This window comes from Copadichromis virginalis, linkage group LG6 (genome assembly GCF_057382275.1).
Source record: "Copadichromis virginalis isolate Kocher_CV1m ecotype Utaka linkage group LG6, C_Virginalis_male_GT1.1, whole genome shotgun sequence".
Classification (NCBI taxonomy): Eukaryota; Metazoa; Chordata; class Actinopteri; order Cichliformes; family Cichlidae; genus Copadichromis; species Copadichromis virginalis.
The window spans coordinates 41,222,950-41,241,218 of record NC_140623.1 but is presented as its reverse complement, the minus strand read 5'-3'; the positions used below and the strand labels follow the sequence as shown (position 1 = coordinate 41,241,218).

The 18,269-nt window shown below is 42.4% G+C and overlaps 1 protein-coding gene across 1 annotated transcript in view; it reads left to right on the top strand.

Annotated features, from left to right (window-relative positions):
* The first annotated feature begins 2,150 nt into the window (after nt 1–2,150).
* Nucleotides 2,151–18,269, top strand: part of LOC146708532 (sodium/potassium/calcium exchanger 3-like) — a 63,755-nt gene continuing 47,636 nt past the window's right edge. The window contains exons 1-2 of the mRNA XM_085460483.1: nt 2,151–2,857; nt 9,736–9,867. Coding sequence (XP_085316609.1) covers nt 2,653–2,857; nt 9,736–9,867 — 337 coding nt within the window. The 5' untranslated portion in view covers nt 2,151–2,652. The remainder of the gene's footprint in view (nt 2,858–9,735; nt 9,868–18,269) is intronic.

The following is an 18,269-nucleotide window of genomic DNA, read 5'->3' as shown; positions in this document are numbered from 1 at the left end:
ACCCAGATATGTCTGCTAGCTAGCTACCTAGCCTTGGTGTTTCAAACTGCTAGAACTGCAGCTTTCCTCTGCAGTGGCTGCATTGTGATCCCAATGCCAGAGGAAGGAGGAGGTAGGCTGTGTGGGTTATTGACCAGGGGAGGGCTGGTGCAGGACAGATGTCTCGCTGTGGGGAATCACCTGTTTGCGTGTGTGGATGTGGACGTCCTGAGCTGCTGGGCAGGGCAGTGGGTGCGGTGTGAGGCGGACATGGGAAACTGGGTTAAATTCCAGGCATTCTCCTACATCTGAAGCCGCACTGTTTCTGGTTTGTCTTTTCTACAACTTATCTTACATCTTGTATGTGTGAGCGAGTCCTTTGCCAAGCCTACTGGCTATGGAAAAACAATTTAACTGGATTTAATTTGTTGCCCCCCTCCTCCTCCCCACCCACCCACTCCTCCTCCTTCCTCTTCCCTCCTTCCCCACAGTTATTTCTTACGTCTGGGAGGTTGGGGGAATTCAGCTTGTTTAGTAACTCCGTGCAGAGTCTGATGTAGCTTTGGAGGTTAGACAGGCCCGGTTTCATGGCAGCTTAAAGGCCTCGAATCATGTTGGCATCATCACGAGAGAGTAAATAATTCCCAACTGATTTAGAAGAACGTTTTCCAGGACACATCAGAAACCGATGTAGAAGTGTCACTCGTATCCTGGTTGCCTTTAGATCACTCTGGGCTCTTTGCTCTAAAGGGTTAATAAGGCACAATGAAACCAGTTGCCTAGAGCCCTGACCACTTTTTTCCATTCTTGCTGGAAAGTTTCCAGTGCTATTTATATGAAACCTCAGGCCCCACAATCAAGCAACCCACTTGGCCGGGATCAAGTATTATCCATTATCCCGAAATTCAGCTTCACTCAAAGAGTACTGCATTAAAAAACCATCAGAAATGGCAGAGACATGCTGGAATCGGTGGTCCGTATCATCTCTGTGGACACAGAACTATCTGCAGCGAACAAGTAGGCAACATGTACAAGCAGCACCGGAGAAATCAATCCACATGACCTAACGACTGTTGTATAACCAAAGAAAATACAGCACATCTAATCTGCCCCGGATCTGATAGATGTGTAGTAAAAGACCAGATATGTGAAGAGAACCAAACTGGGGTTTTTTTATTCTTTTCAAATCCATGTTCACAGGGGCCGATGTTTAGTTTTGACCATAATATCATCATATTTTAAAGTAAGATTAATACCGGTATTATTTACAGAAGCCTTGAAGGCGTAGTCAAAGTGTTCGGCTCTGTGTGAGTGAGTGGTTTAAGTGAAAACTACAACTTAAGAACTCTATACTACTATTATTGTTCAATTTTCTGTGAGTATAAGCTGTTTAATGTGGTCTTATTAAAACACAATCCCAGGAGAGGGCAGTCAACGACACAACTGAACCCATCAAACATCTGCAGCTTATCAGGAGACACAAACACACAAATACAGTGCATGGTTGCTCTTTTATTCACACTTTAATAAAGGTTTCTAATAAAAGATGGATTTGCCTTTCCTTGTTTCTGTCACATATTCACTGTTACAACACTGTACATGTATGTACTGTATCTGTACATGGTAAACATGGTAAACACGTCCAAAGTTAAAAACTGTGTGGCTCAGAGGATGAAATTTGGGTCAATTTTGCGCTGTCTTCTTTTTATGAGGGGCAGTCAATCAGAAGACAGTTGGGTTGCAGGGGGGAGGAGCCAAACTGAATGTGTGCTGTGTTGTAGCTTTTGGCTCATCGTTAGCTAGCACCCTTGTATCCAGGGGTGAGGTATAAAATATGAATCCCTGTAGAGTTACTATAGATACAAAAAAAAAACCCACACCTTTAAAACAGGTGATAAATTCTGTGGTAAAGTTGGAGAATTAACACGCGAGTCTGTGGGGACCCACTCACTTTCAGCCGGCCTCATGTGGCCATCAGAGGACCTGCAGCCTTGGTGGCCACTGCCTGTTTTCCACTTAGATCATTAGTTCAGACTGCAGGATACACACCTGCAGTGTGTGTCGGCTCCTGGACAGATGTGCATCTATCTCGTGGGCGTAACTTTTATAGTGGGCGTGTCCGGATGTCCTGATGTCAGCTGCTGAATTCATGGTAACTGTGACATCTTTGATACTGAACACATTTGAAACAAAAAGAATGCGTTAAGGTTCCAGTTTACTCACAAATATCGAGCCTGTGCTCATAAAAAAGGTTAATTTTTATTTTTCGTATGTTTTTCACAGAATCAGGATAAAAGCTGATTTTGGACCGAGTGTCAGTGCCGTCACTGCGCCCCCCTCCTCTTCCTCCTCCTCCTCTCAGCAGACGGACGCATCCATGGAGATCCTGTGCAGCCTTCCTCAGCATTACCACTTCCAAAACCACATTCCAACATGACATAAGAAGACAGACCGGCTTTTCTAAGCAGCAGCTCGAAGCCTTTTGGTCCGTTTCTTTCTTTCCTTTCTTTTTCTTTTTCTCAGCATCCCATTAGCGGTGCCAGTCTTAACTTTCTGCCCGCTTCCTCTCTCACTTCTTTACCCGTCTCCGGGAGAGAAGTCAGTTCCCCGGGAATTAAAGGAGGTCGTTGGGTTTTCTTCTTTTCCTTTTCGCTTCTTTTTGGTACTTCTTGGATGCGCATGGATGTGGCAGCAGCGGAAGCGGGGACGTCTCTGCCGGGTATCCGACTCCGGAATCGGGCGAAGCAAGTGATGCCGAATCAGAAGAAGGTGAAAGCGCGGCGGAAACGGCGAAAGGAGCTGGTTTTAATCCAGATCTGCTTGTTCGGCGGTTTGCTCCTGGTCGTTAAAGGGTTTTCCTCCTTAGCGGAAAATTCAGGTGAGAAATCAGCGTTTGCTGAATTCACCCTCAGCGATACAGCCTTCTCTTTTACTTCCTCCACGTGTTTGCCTTTTATTTCCTCCCCCTTTCTCCATCTAACACAGAATTTAAACACGGCATCGCGGAAACTGTAGAAATGTACAGTGTTGTAAATATTGTGTGTGTTTTTTTTACAAAACAGACACTTTATTGCTGGCTGCATTCCATTTGGTCAACAATCAGGAAACGAGGGGTGAATGAGTAGAGAAGTGAAACCTGCTAATAACTGTAATAATGATACAAGAAACAGAGAAGTAGAAATAACTGTAATGTTCAAATGTCGAATTGCTCCATGTTGTTAATATTCCTCTAACTTAGCAACTGTACCCAAACGTCATCACCCATGCGGTACAGTGCCGTATAATGCGCACTCGTGTGAGCTTCAACTATGGGAAACTATTCATGGCTGAGGAATGCAGAGGATCCTGCGTGTTCAGGTGTTTCAGCTGCAGACAGGGAAATGAGGGCAGCGAGCCCAAGGGTATATAAGCCCGCCTGCACCTCTCCAGGTTACTGCAAATGGTTATCAATCAGCCAGCCATTCCTTATTACAGACTCTGCGGTGGAGATGTTAAAAGAAGAGTCGTATAAAATAAAAGCACAGGAAGAAAGACGCGTTCATATGTAAAAGTCACCTTCCTACATAAAAGTGTGCAGTGTCTCTGTGGCTCAGTTTGGTGACGTGTGGCACCAAATCTTAAACTTGATAACCTCACAATTAAAGAACAGCCTGGAAATAAAATGATTAAAACTGCTTTAACTTCTGCAGCTACAAAGCGCTGAACCACCCCAGTCTCTTCAGTAAAATTCTCATTAGAAGTATCATACTTGAAGTCTTTGGAAACTTGCGCATATATCAAGTTAGCTTTAACTCACAGACACAAAGATCCTTATGAAACACTTCAAAACAGGGAAATCTGAGACGCCTCCTTTTGTTCTGCAAATCATGACAATACTTTTACAGGTGTTTTATGTAATATCAGCTTGCACACAATAAACAGTCTGCATACATAATATGGTTCACTGGATATTACTGATGTGGTTTGATAGGATTTCTTTTTGCTGAAATGATTTGCAGCAGCACAACATCTGCACGCCTCGACTTGATGCCTGCATGTTCCTCCTCTGTTTTTGTCTGTGTGACTCAGCTAAAGTGAGAAGTATTTATCACTTTCTGTGGACAGAAGGTCTTCGTGAATATTCATACGCTCGTGATTTGTGCATCATCGGTCCTTCCTCCCCACTGTGTTACACGCAAAAGCAGCTCTGCGAGAACAAGAGGCGACACGTTTAATGCATCTACCCTGTCCTGCTGTGTTCATGTTAACTCTTAATCAGCGCACTGGAATATCAATTAAAGTTGATTATTTATGATGCGCCTAATGAAGTTCTGCCAATTTAAGCTTGGTGTTGTGGCTCCGCAAGTGGAGCACTCACCGCCTTAATCATTCCCGCGCTTCCCTTCTTATTCCTCTCCTTCTTCTTCTTCTCCCGGTGCAAGATGGTAAAAGATACGGAGGGTGGGAGGAAGATTGCACCGCTGACACGCACACCTCAGAAAGGCCATAGTGCTTCTGCTGAGCTCTGTGAAGTATGAAATTAATTCATTGGTGTTGCTGCTTTCTTGAAGAATGTGCAGATGTAGCCACAGTGGGAGCCCCCACATTGTGCACTGTTGCTCCACCCGCCCAGAGGATTTAGTTTTGGAAAATCATGAAATTCCCCTTCAATGTATGAATTGTGGGAGATAAAGGGTAGAGGTGGAGGAGAAGGAGGAAGCACCAAATTGACACATCTGTGGAGCTCTGCTCCAGCTGTTGGCTATCCTAACATTACATAAAGAATCAAACTTTAATGTGGCAAAGAATGCAGAACAGGGCATTAAAAATAAATCAAAATGCTTGACATGCACTTTGCTATCTGCAACATCTCTATGGGCTCAAAATGTGGTCATAAATATTTTGTACTTGTAAAAAAGATTTGTATGTGTAAAAAAGATTTGTGTGTGCGTAAAAAAGATTTGTATGTGTAAAAAAGATTTGTGTGTGCGTAAAAAAGATTTGTATGTGTAAAAAAGATTTGTGTGTGCGTAAAAAAGATTTGTGTGTGGACTTAGAAAAAAAACCCCTGCAAGTTACAAGTATGGATTTTTGACCCTATTTTTCTTCCCTTCATCTGATTGGTCAATGTCATGTCAATCACAAATGTAACAATCCAATCAGAGAACAGATGGGTTTGGCTGTCGAGGGGCGCTTTTTTTGAACTGCAGGTCTTTGAAGGGAATAAATGCCCTTTTACATGCCAACCCAGCGTTTTCCTTCATCACCACGAAGGAAAACAGTCTGTGGTCGTCCGAGTTTGGTGATTTTTATGTCACACGTCTACGTGTTTAATACAGGGACTTCCACAGCCTTTTCAACAGCGCTGCGGACCGCGGGGTGGGGGCGGGCAGTGTTTTGGAAATGACAGTCTTCATTACAAAGCTTTCTTCGTTATGAATTAGCATACATGTTTTTATTGAACATTTGAAGAACTAGCAAAAAAAACAAACTCTTGTAGAGGACACAAAGTCAGAGATAGAAAAGACAAGGAGCAGGTGCATCTAGTACAGGTAGAGCTGCTGCAAAAACCCACAGAGCCCAGCAGCCAGCGTAACAAATTCTGGATCCTTTGCTTTTAGTTAGCAGTTAGCATTAGCAGCGTATCCTGCATCCGATGTGAAAGGACTTTTATGCTGCGCACTGTGACTCACAGTAATGGTCCTGGGTCAGCCCTGACTTTGTGTTAAACTAATCCTAAAGTAATAATGTTATTTCTAACCACTGATATACCACAACTTTTTCCTTTCAACAGCTACTGAAAGTTAGGGGACCTAGCTGCTATCGGATATTTATATAGCGATCCTCCAGCTTCAAACGGTATCACCCTTCAAGGACCTGCAGTTCAAAAAAGCGCCCCTCTGACAGCCTAACCCATCTGTTCTCTGATTGGATTGTTACATTTGTGATTGACATGACATTGACCAATCAGATGAAGGGTAGAAAAATAGGGTCAAAAATCCGTACTTGTAACTTGCAGGGTTTTTTTTTCTAAGTCCACACACAAATCTTTTTTACACATACAAATCTTTTTTACGCACACACAAATTCTTTTTACACATAAAAATCTTTTTTACGCACACACAAATCTTTTTTACACATACAAATCTTTTTTACAAGTACAAAATATTTATGACCACATTTTGAGCCCATACATCTCTGCTAAACTAACAGCTTAAAGGAATACAGCCGAGTCCATGTATGTAAACATGGAAATGAGGAAAGTTTTAGGATTTAGATCCAGAGCAGGATGATGATCAACGGTGAGCACGCCATCTTTACAAAATGATGTCAGTGAAAATGAAAGGAGGATGTGTCCATGAGGTCTCAGAGGATTGCTTCTAAACCACTTCTGAGGAGAAAACAAGCAAATTTCACAGCATTTCATGGAGGATAGTGGAGAAAAGTCTTCTTTACCGATAAATTAAACTTAGAGATTAGTGTCAGTGTGATAAAGGTGTATGTAGGGAGACTAACAGGAGATACTGCAGTGGATTAAACCCTCAGTAACCAGTGTTGGGCAAGTTACTTTGAAAAAGTAATTAATTATAGTTACTAGTTACTTCTTCAGAAAAAGTAAATGAGTTAATTACTTGAAAAGTAACTCAGTTACTAATTACTTTTAGAATCTTGTAACTATTGCGTTACTTTAAAAAAATGTTTAACCCTCTGGAGTCCAGGGTATAATTGGCCATTTTTAACTACTTTTGAATTGTACCTCTATATTTCACCCTTAAAAACTATTTCCTTTGCCTTGTTTGGTATCATCCTTTTCAGCACAACCTCACGTGTCTGAATTTAAAGTTATGTTTTCATTTTGACATACTGTATTAACACAATTGATCTAAAATCAGACAAAAAACATAAAATCTGAGTAGAAAAAGTTATATTTTTTACTGTAACAACCATAAACATGTTTATTGAATCATATTTTATAACTTTAAATGCAAATATAAATTGTCAATTTTAAAATCATACGCACACAAAGTTATTTGCAGCCATTTACCTTTTACCCTCTTGTTTCTTTTTTCAGGTGTTCTGCATTAAATAAGTAACACAAATTATTTGTGCCACTCCAAAAGAAATAATTTCTGTCCACTATAAAGGAGAACATCACAGCCTGATACCTGCAGGTCTGACAGCAGCAGGTGTATCACTCCTGTTTCTACCTGGAGACAGCAGTCGCCTCATTGTTCTGACACACAACACAAAACTATCCACAACACTACACGCTAACTACACAAGACAACACATTAACTACACACTCCAAACACGCTAAACATCACAAATCTCTCACATCTCCAAACTTGCTCTCTCTCTTTTTCTGCTCTCTCTCTCTCTCTCTCTCTCTCTCTCTCTCTCTCTCTCTCTTTTTCTGCTCTCTCTCTCTCTCTCTCTCTCTCTCTCTCTTTCTCTTTTTCTGCTCTCTCTCTCTCTCTCCATCACTCCTAAAACTTCCCCCTCTTCCTAAACAACCAAATGTCATGTCGCTATATCATTTTTTGATTGGTCGACATGGTGCATTTTTCCACCAACACCAACAGGCTGTTTTTTGTTTTGTTTTTTTATTTTTTGCTCATAAGCAGAGAGGTCTCGCTGCGCTGTCCTTAGACAGTAAACGTGACTAAACTATTGAGGAAAAAACGTCGCGTATATATTATTTATCATGACTTTGGTTTTACGTGGCCTATCAACACAGTTTATAAACTGGTATATATCACCTTGTTGCTTTGTCATCTTGAAGTGGTCATGTGATTGGCTTACCACGACTACTTTATTCATCGTCAGTCAAACAGCAGCACTCATGCGATTGTTTTGCTCCCTGAGCTCCAGGTGTTGTGGGAAAAAGTGATCGTGGGGCAGAAAGTGATTGCGGTAAACTGAAGACGGCTTCAACCATCTGTTTGTTGAAAAGTAGTAACGCCACGGCACTGCATTTTCTTGTTAGTAACGAAAAGGGCGTTGTAACGATAGAAATAGTAATTAGTTAGATTACTCGTTACTGAAAAAAGTAACGCAATTAGTAACGCCGTTACTTGTAACGCTGTTATTCCCATCACTCCCAGTAACACATGTGCCTGACCAAGGAGAAGCTGCACTTCAGAGACATGCTCAATCCTTTGATCTGCATCTTTATGGACAAGTAAAAGATTCCTGACAGGAGAGAAGCCTCCCGGAGCAATGTCCGATGATGGGATAACAGTTATAAAATGGAATCCATTCAGCTCGAGTGATGACGCTTTTAAAGGAAAAATGGGAAGAAAAAATAAAAGTTTTGTATATTTTCCAGTGATTTAACATGCCAATCAAATTCTAAAGCCAGTTATCAGTTGTAATGAAAGAAATACTCATAAAATAAGGAACCTTAATGTACATTTACTGGTATAATAATGAATTGTGTCCTGATAGATTCAACTGGATACAGGGATAGAGGGAGTCTTCTTCACACAAAGGTTAGCCTTGGAGTTCCACAGGGTTCAGTGCTGGGACCACTGCTGTTTACATTAAACATGCTTCCCTTGGGTAATGTTATTTGGGGGAAAAAAGCTGCACGTCTTACGAGTCACAGAGGCCTCTAATTCCTATTTTTCCAATTTTCCTCTACTTTTCTATTTCTAAATTCAGACAAACTGAGATTTTTGTATTTGGCTTTTAAAATCGTACAAACATGGTGTCTGGATGGCATTACCTTGGCCTCCAGTAACACTGTGAGGAATCTTGGAGTCCAGGATATGTCCATCAACACACGCATTAAACAAATATGTAGGACCGCTTTCTTCCATCTGCTCAACATTGCTAAAATTAGAAACATCCTGTCTCCGAGTGATGCTGAAAATCTAGTTTTGTATGTTTGTTTCTTCCACACTGAGCTTTTATTTTATTTTTTTGTTCCATCCACCTATTGTGCAAATAATTAAAGAATGCATGTAAGTGTTGGACTTGGAACTTCAGTGTGGTTCTTGAATTTAGAACCTAGATGTGTTAGACTTAATGTGATTACAGTTTGGGAAATGTTACACCCAAGACTGCTTATACCTCACTTTCACTCCCAGCACCAGGCTAATGGGTTGGAAATGGAGTGAAAGTGGGTACAGAGAGGATACAGACTGGAGACAGACACGACAACAACACGATCTCCCATTGACTCCTATATCCAAATTTGCATTATCAGTTAACCAGGAAGCGTGTCTGTGGACTGTGGAGACCATGCAGACTCCACACCAAGGTTATAATAGTTAATTAACATGAAACTAGAAAACTAAAGCTAAACGTGAGAGAATCTTTTTAATTACCTGAAATAAAAGTTAAATGAAATGTAAGAAAACAGTAAAAGTAACAAAAAAATATTTTACACTAAGCTAAAATTTGTCAACATGGCCTGCATGAAGATGCTTTGGTGCACTTGTTTCAAAACTATAAGAGCTCACTTTGCAAAATCAACACTTTATGCCGTTTTTTTCCTCCAGCCATGTCCAGTATATGTTCAAGCCTGTCTTATGTTTTTGCATGCAGCTGCCTGCCCCTGTATGTCATTTTTGCATTGTAGCACCTTCTAATATGTGTCAAATGGACATCTTGGAGTCTGACTAGCACGAGGAGCAACCTTAGACAGTATATTATACAATGAACTTCAAGGTTTTTTAGAAGCAGCTAAATTTCCTTAGTGACAAAAGTTCAGTAATTTGTATCTGGATGTTGCACTGAACCCTCCCATCACTCTCTTTTGTCTCCATTCAGGTTTTGATGTCTCCAGCCACAGCAGCGAGGACCAGGAGAGGTGGATCGGAAGGAGGCTGCTGCAGGACACGGACAACAACAGCAGCGAGGAGACAGATTTACAAAAAGGAACAAAGAACTGCACTCCTCCAGGTAAGACAAGATGAAAGAGGACACCCAAGTGCGCTCCCCCCTCCCTCTCTCCCCACTTTCTTCTTCCCCAGAACAAAGAGAGGGAGACCAAACCATCCTCACCACTCCCTGTCCCTTCTGCCCACCCCCACATTTTGACTTCCTAATGTGGGGTAACCCAAATTGTGAGGTCAGATGATTTCCCACGAGCGCACGCAGCAGCAGGCGGTGACATTCTGGCTGCCTCAGCGGTTTTCACACTCAGCCTTCGTCACATTTTTTTAGGATCCTGCAGATTTCATTCTCACTCCCTGCACCTAGCTTCCCCTCTCTGTCTCACACCGACTCTCTGTCATTCTTTCCCTTCTTTTTCCCCTCACATTTTTTTTTCCTGGCAGATTTTAAAAGGCAGAAAAAAAAAACCCTGTTTCCACGGCAACCTTTTTGTCCCGTCATCGTCGAACATGTGAGGATGCTTCGTTTGTGAAGTTTCAAGTCACTTTTGCAAGGCTAGAAATCAGCCACTTGTAATTAGTTTTTCGGCATCACATTAAACTGATTGGAGAAACTAAAGTAGCTGAAAAACTGCAGTTCCTCTAATGGCCACTTGAGGCCGACTCTAACAGTGGGTCAGTCCCCATAGACCCCACATGTTAAAATCCTCCTTTACAGCAGCTCTGAGTTGCCACTTTGTGACAGCTGTATCTCACCTATTTAAGACCACAATGAACCCATGCGTAGATGTTGTTGACACAGACAGCTGGGGGCCATCTTCTACACTTCAACTCTGCTTTTTGGAGTTACTGAAGAGGGTTTGTGATGTTGGTGCCTTTTAGATATTTATTAACATGACAAGTAAAATGGCTTTTTGTGCAGTGCAGACTGTCCAAGAAGTCTGTGATCCTGTTTTGATGAGTGAAATTCTACTATTTTAATTGTCCATTAGCAGGTATCTGTGTGATTCACATATACGCTCTATGGACAAGTCGACAGCTTTCATGCAAACTATGTGTGACCATGACAACCTGCTAGTGACTAAGGACTAATCACAAGGAGGGTGTTGGTATGACACTGTATACCTCCTTGCAACCAATTTCATGTTAGAGCCTGGCAGCAACCTCCAGCAACTGGTCAGGTGATACACATGTTTCTCTAGTGGCCGGTGGTTTCCAGGGGGTCCCTGACCAGTCTCTAGGACTGTGTAACGGGACCTTAACACTTAATAATAATTTATCCTTTTTTACCATAGAGGGGATAAATATTTCTATATCTAAGCTAAAGAATTAAAGCTAAAAGTTTGAGGCATGGAAACATTGACGAAAGGTGAATGGTGACACAGATGGCAGTAGCTGCTAGCTGTCTGCTAGGTTTTACCTCAGCTACTTGGAGTCACCGAACCAGATCTGTGGACTGTGTTTGTGCTGTTGGTGCCTTTTGAATCATTTTGCAGGAATGTGGCTTCCTGTCGGGTTAGTTATATCAGAAATATGTTCTCTAACGAGGCTAGCAATTAGACTGTTTTTATCCAACAAACTGTCTAATGAAGCGTGCAACACTGCAGCATCCAGCATGCTAAAAATGGGAATTTGACTACAGCCATCTTTCATATACAGTCTGTGGGTGTAATGCATCCTTAGGCAACCTTGTAGTCTCACCATCAGCTTCTCTGTTGCTATTTTTAAAAGTAAATGGACTGAAATGAGACGTTCGGTGCTGCTATAAGTGATGTGGAGAAAGGTGACATTTGTCTCTTACCTTGAGCGGAGACGATTGTCCTCCCTTCAGAGGGTGAGGCGGTCCTTGGTGAGCTCGTTAAGCAAAATGGCCATCATCAATCTCCTTTCTCACCCTCTCAAGGTCGTCACTGTCATCTATAAAGAGAGCCGAGGTCAAGGTTCAACTTATTCCCTTCTCCTGCTGATTATACTGTAGCTGTTCTCCTCTCTCTGCTAAATTTAAAGCTCACGCTCCGGTGGCTTCAGCCCCCAGATTCCTCCTGAGGACAGCAAGGTTTTTGCTAAATAACCTCTATTTTATGAAAGTCTTGCGCCATTCTAGTCATTTCTGCTTGAATCTGGATTAAGGCACATTTGGCGTACTCGTATGAGAACTTGTTGAGTCATCCTACATCTGACCTCTGAGTGGAAATTGTTGGCGTGTTTTTGAAAAGTGCAGGATGTGTAGAAGAAGTAGAGAAAGCAGTACATGTTTGTATTTTATGATGTATTTTATGTAGATCAGTGACATAGTAAGTAGGGATATGAAGGAGACTTATTTAGTACGCTGTCATGGATGAAGCTGTAGTTTGTGTCCAATCGCAGACCTGCTATTATTGTTCACTGTAGTGAATCATAAGGAATCTCCAAAGAGGACACACCATGTTATTAGCGGTGGGGCGTCGTGCTGTACCTGTGATGTATGTGAAAATAGTCCGCTGAAGGATAAGACGTCTGGCGAATGGCCTCAAGAGTTCACGAGGCTAGCAGTTCATGGTTGCATTAGCATGAAAAACCAGAATCTTCGCCAACTATCGGTGGTCAATTCACACTCTAGGAAATGAAAGCAGCACGTTTTGATGAATAGAAGAATGCAGACTGATGTTAGCCACTTCTGGCACTTATAAATCTGTTACATTAGAAAATTGTTCTGCAGCCCAGATGTGGCTGCTACAACACACCTGACATCTGGCCCATGTTGAGTGGACCTGTGGCCAAAAAGCCCATAGCTATCTTAGTACTAAGGAGGAGGTGATCACAACCACTCAAGATAATGTTTGTGATTCCAAGTGCCTATCAGAAGCAGCTCATATACAGTAAATTACTGCTCACCTAGCATTCTGGTGGTGGTGGGGGGTAAACAGTCCCAGGAAACAGGATTTCAGTGCAGATGTGAGGTCTCTAATCAGTTCTTATACCAAGCACTTTCTTAAAATGCTTGGTACATCCTTCTCATTCCGTTGTTATACTCCACACCTGAGCCAGTCGTAATAGTGACAGAGCCCGGTCCAGGATCTGAACACAGCTTGATCTTAGTAAGGGGATGCGCCACATGAGTTAGGGTTAGTTAGTTAGCTTGAACATGTTGCCATAACTCCACCACCATGTCTCCCTTGACTGATCTCGACAGCCCTACCAAGGAGTTGAAGCAGCACTCCAGATGTTAGCAGGCCTTCCAAACTGGGAAATCTGTCTCATGTTGCTCACCCATTCTTTCTGCTGTTTGTCTTCTGATCCAGGAAGACCGTTTACCTTTCTGCTTTTCTTTCAGAACAAATATAGCACCATTAACGAAGAGACCCTAGCATTGCACTGTGCAGTATTTTGATTTGTACAGTGCTGCACACACCTCTTTTTCTTCACATTTCCTTGGAAAATATTAAATGAGTGCTGCACGCTGTGAACTCTCTTGGGCAGCTCTTGTAATTTCTGTTAGTAGTCTTCAGGAATAGTTCTCCGGGTTTCTTGAAATCTCTTCTTTGAATTCTTTATCTTCTGTCAGGATGATTCAACACAATAATGTTAATGTCCGGGCTCTGGGGAAGTTTTTTTCTGTTAGTGTGTTTGGGATCAATCAGCCAGCTTTCAGCACATGTTGGTTCAGAATCTGACTTTTCTGTGTTCACAATTCCTTTAATTTTGAAAAGATCTCCAACATCACTGGCTGACATTCAGCCTCAAACGTGACAGAGCCTCCACCGTGTTTACAGACGCCTGTAGACGGTCACTGTTGTACCTCTCTCCTGACCAAATCTCACTCCACTGATTTTAAGTCTAGTTCTTATGTCATTTGGGATACCTCCGGCTTTTCTCCGTTTCCTTTCCTGAAAAATGACTTCTTGAAAGCCACCCTGTCATTGATGATTGATTTCTGATGAGTCTCTATTGAACAGTAGATGGATCAGTAGCTAGATTTGCTGCTATTTCTCCAGAAGATGGCTTTCAGATATTGTTGATCTGTAGTAGGTAGTTTTTAAACTTGATGCGTCTTCTTTTGTAGGCCACTTGTCCAATTAGACATTTTTTGTGATGTTTATGTGTGGACACAAAACTGATTCAATCCTCTGAAATCCTCTGAAAATGGTCAGGTACAAGGAGTTGAGTGAAAATGAGTGAAAAAGTAGACAATGTCTAAAGTAAAGATCTTCAGAAAGCTGAAAAACTATTGTTCAAGACCAGTTTAAGAAATAAAGAAAGTCTGGCTCCTTGGAATTAAAATATAAAGTTGTGAACGGGGGTGCAAAATACAGTATGTTAGCTCCTCTTTGCAACCTGTTGTTGTTTAACAGAGATTAGTGTGCTGCACCAACATTATCCCAAATTACAACTTAGACATCCATCTCACAAATGGTCAGGAAAATCTGGTTCCTGATAGGTTGGGCTCCACTAAAAACAGCCTGCTGTGGAAAATGGTTTACAGTTTCCAAGAAGTGAATTTAGACCCGTGTCAATGTGATGGAAATGCACTCAGTTCCTTGTCTCTGGGTAAAGTTCCTGTGGTGGAAACTGGGCTCTTCATAACTTGCATAGTCTCACATCAAAAGCAAAAATTTCAGCATTTCTGAGGATGAAAAGCAGCTGGTGTTTCCATCCATGTCATTGTGCAACTTTTAATTTACTATCGGGACTGGTTTTATTAACTTCCACTCGAACGGCTAATCGAGTGATCAGCTGGTTTCGTGTGGGATCGTGTAGCAGCTTGCACATGCATTTGTGCACAGCAGAGTGTGTGTGTGAGTTATTTCCACAGCTTGCCACAGTGTACAGCACAAGGCTGGCTGATGAGGAAGTATCCCAACATGAGCTCTGTGTTCTGGGAGGATGCAGCGCGGCAGAGGCACTGACTGATTGTTGCCTGAAATTAGAGACCTGCTGATCAAGTGCTCGAAAGATGATGGAGAGAGAGCGAGAGAGGCCCTCATTTGCTAATTTCCCCTTCCAGCCACACATGAAACAAGCTATCATACTCGTCATTACTTCTCTCTTCGTGATTTTAATTACGAGGACCCCGCTGCTTCTTTTTATTTCAGGCACTTGTTTATGCCTTCTTTCCATCACCACGCCATTTTTTAGTCAAGGGGAAAAAGAAAGGGAAGCACAGCCAGTGGCTGGTAGTAACGTTTGAGAATAATGTGTCACCTTTGGTAATTATTTCTTTGCCCATTTGATCTTTTTGGCCATGCTCTGAAAATATCAAGGAGAGTTTGCCTAGAAAATGTCTGTAGAGAGGTGGCTGTGTGTTTGCTGTGTAGGTGAGAACGAGCAGTCTTATTCAGAACGAGCCCTCTCTGTGCGGCTCCTGACCTTCCTTTTATCATGAAAAACAAGAGTGTTTCATTTTGGTGACTTTGCTGCCCAGATCCAGCCCTTCCATGCATGAATAATGACAGCCAGTCATTGCTGAGTCACTATTTGATTCAAACTAGTCTCAAACTTGCTTCTTGTTTTGGAGGAAGTATTTAATGGCCATGGACTGCATATAAAAGATGAGTTATTGCTTCCTGGTTTGAAAAGTACCTGAATACTTTCTCATGGCCAGCAGGGATCTATGGGAAACCAGGTTTACTGCTCACTCCAATCTGAGGGCCTCAGGAAACAATTTCCTGATGAGTTTCTGCTAGTCTCCCGTCTTACTGATTAAGATTTTTCGACCTCGTTCTCTTCACATTTGGTTTCCAAACATCACAACAACAAAAAAAGCTTAGCTCAATGCTGTAAGCAGGACCTTACTAACCAATGGCTTATATGGGGTTGTGAAGGTGGTGGCAGTCAAAGCTGATGTCCAAACATCCCTCAGCCACTTTTTCCAGCTCTTCTAGGGCAACACAAAGACATTCCCAAACCAGCCGAGAAACATAATCTCTCCAGTGTGTCCTGGCATAGCGCTGAGAGGAGGCCCTGCCCGAAACACCTCATCTAAGAGGCGTTCATCCAGAAGACGTTTTGTTCAGATATCCAAACACCTCAATTGCCTCCTTTTGATGTTGATGAATATGGGTTCTACTCAGAGTCCTCCCAAATAACCAAAGCGTATTTCTTCTGCTTGTATCTCCACTCTATTTCTTTGGTAACAGCTCAAGAGCTTAGTTAAGGTTAGGAATGTGGACTGACCAGATTGACACCTTTTTCAAAACCTCAACATCTCAAGGATACTTGCGGGTGAGTGGGAGTTCAACTAGTCAACTAGTGTTTTGGGGTTACTGGAAATACTTTCTCACTTCACTTTTTTAACAGCTCATCCATCCGGATTTAAGTATTAAGTTTGGGGTGTGGCTCCTCTGATTAAATATGGCTCGACATAGGCAGCTGTAGCCTCTACCATGGATAAGACCAGGCAGGATTGAAGGAGGTCTCCACTTAGAGACCATCGAGTACAAAGTGGCTGCATTTTACTTTGATGCCCCTACACCTATAGAGGAAAAGAAGAAAAGTCCACCTTAGAAGAAGTAAATGGGCAACGATTATCCGCAGTAAATCTGAAAAGATGTACGTTTTAAGCTCACGGCCACGAACCCGCACGCTCACATGCACTTCATCATGCAAAAACATCCCCACAGCTTTTCCTTCAGTTTGCAGCACATTGGCAAACAGATTGCTTAATGTAACCCCCCTGAGCATCTCTGTGTACAGTAGCATTGGCTGTGTGATTAGACAGAGCATCTGGGTACCCCGTACACGTGACTGCTCTCTCCAGGGGTCTTTCCCCGGTGGCTGTTATTAAAGTTCCTCTCCACTCAGCTCAGCTCAGCTTCAACGCAATGCTCCATTTTAGGAAAGGAGGTTGCTATGACTTAATCAGGGCTTCCCTGTGAGAAATGTGCTGTGTGTGTGTAGATGAACTGTTAAGAATAGTATTGATTAATGCGAGGGTGCTGGCCCTGGATTCAGCAGCGAGGAGGAGAGGGTGTGCTGCTTTGCTTAGCGTGTATGTTCACAGATGTGCACATACATACACAGGGGGCTGGAGGATGCCCTCACTTCACGTGGGCATCTTGCAGCTTCCTCCCCACGTGCCAGAGGTAACTGAGTAAGCATCACCACAACACAGCTGATGAATTAATCAAGGCAGAATCCAGTGATTTCTCCTTTAATGTCTAACAAAAGCCCTCCAATCAAAAGCAAAACTGACCCAAAGAGGAGTGATTTCCTCAGAGAAATCCATTGTTAAAATTACATTAATAACTGTGAGTGGGTTGCATATTAACAGTTGCAGATGGAGGCAAAGTTCTTTCATAACTGCCTAATGTGCAGATTGGGAAAGTCATCTTGTCTTGTTATTGCAGGAGCTCCGTGCTCGGGGGAATAAGACCAATCCATCACAGCAATTAGCTGAGCAGAAACTACCCTCCACATCAGCTCCTCCTGGTTCTCCCTCACTCTGCGTCTCCTGCACCTACAAAACTCATCCAACGTTACATTTCATGCTGTTTTCCTCTCACTTTGATTGTGTTCATCCGCTCGCCACGTGTGGAGGAAATCTTACTCCTGCTGAATTATAGAGCTCAGGTTGTTTGCCAGCAGCGAAAGCGACTTGACACACCTTTAAAGATTCATCCTGCTGGTTGTGACTGCGACTGAGTAATGTTGAGGCTGTTTCCTGAGCCACGAACATCCCTCTTTACTGTCGTGCTCCCAAAGCTCCCACGTAAAGTTTTGCTCTGAACAGCACACTGGGTGTACAAATAAACTTCTTACCGAGCTGTTGGTTCTTTGATATGCTTCAGTTGTTAAAGTTTGGGTATTTTGGATAAAAGCTAACAGAAAATAAGAAAAAGTCCTGGACTTGAATCCTGATGTTGTAGTTAAAGTGTTGCTGTTTTACATCCATAGGACGCCAGGAGATTTTTAAGGGTTTTTGGTGCTCTGGGGTAGATCCTGAAGTCACTGCGCATATTACAGATCTCATCTGGCCTATAAAAACCTTGGGATCCATCAAATATACCTGGAAATAGCAGCTGGAGGAAAGGATGTCAGGAATACCATGTTTAGCTGCGCTGTGGGACTATTGGGATGGATGGATGGAATTCCCTAATAAAGAAAGTACTTCTCCCTCATTTTAAATTGGTGTGACACTAACAAAGACTCGTGGTTTGCAGTAAATTTAAAAACTGACTTCTGTGGAGACAGTTTTGAAGCCAGGCGGCGTGTATGTGCCACACAGCAGCACCTAAAAGATTAAAAGAACAGAGAGTGTTTGATAAGGTGTTTGATTTGCTTTATGGGGATGAATATTTCAATCTGTCAGATTGCCTTTTCTGAGGATGAGCTCTTCACACAGAGATGCCAAGCGACCAGGAGGCTTTGATGATGACTGACAGATCCACGGCTCCCGAATGGTAGAGCTGGCAGTTTCAGCTCTACCAAGGGAAGCATTTGTAAACAGCTAAACTGAATTATTGTCCTACTGAAAGAAAGAGAAGTGATTAC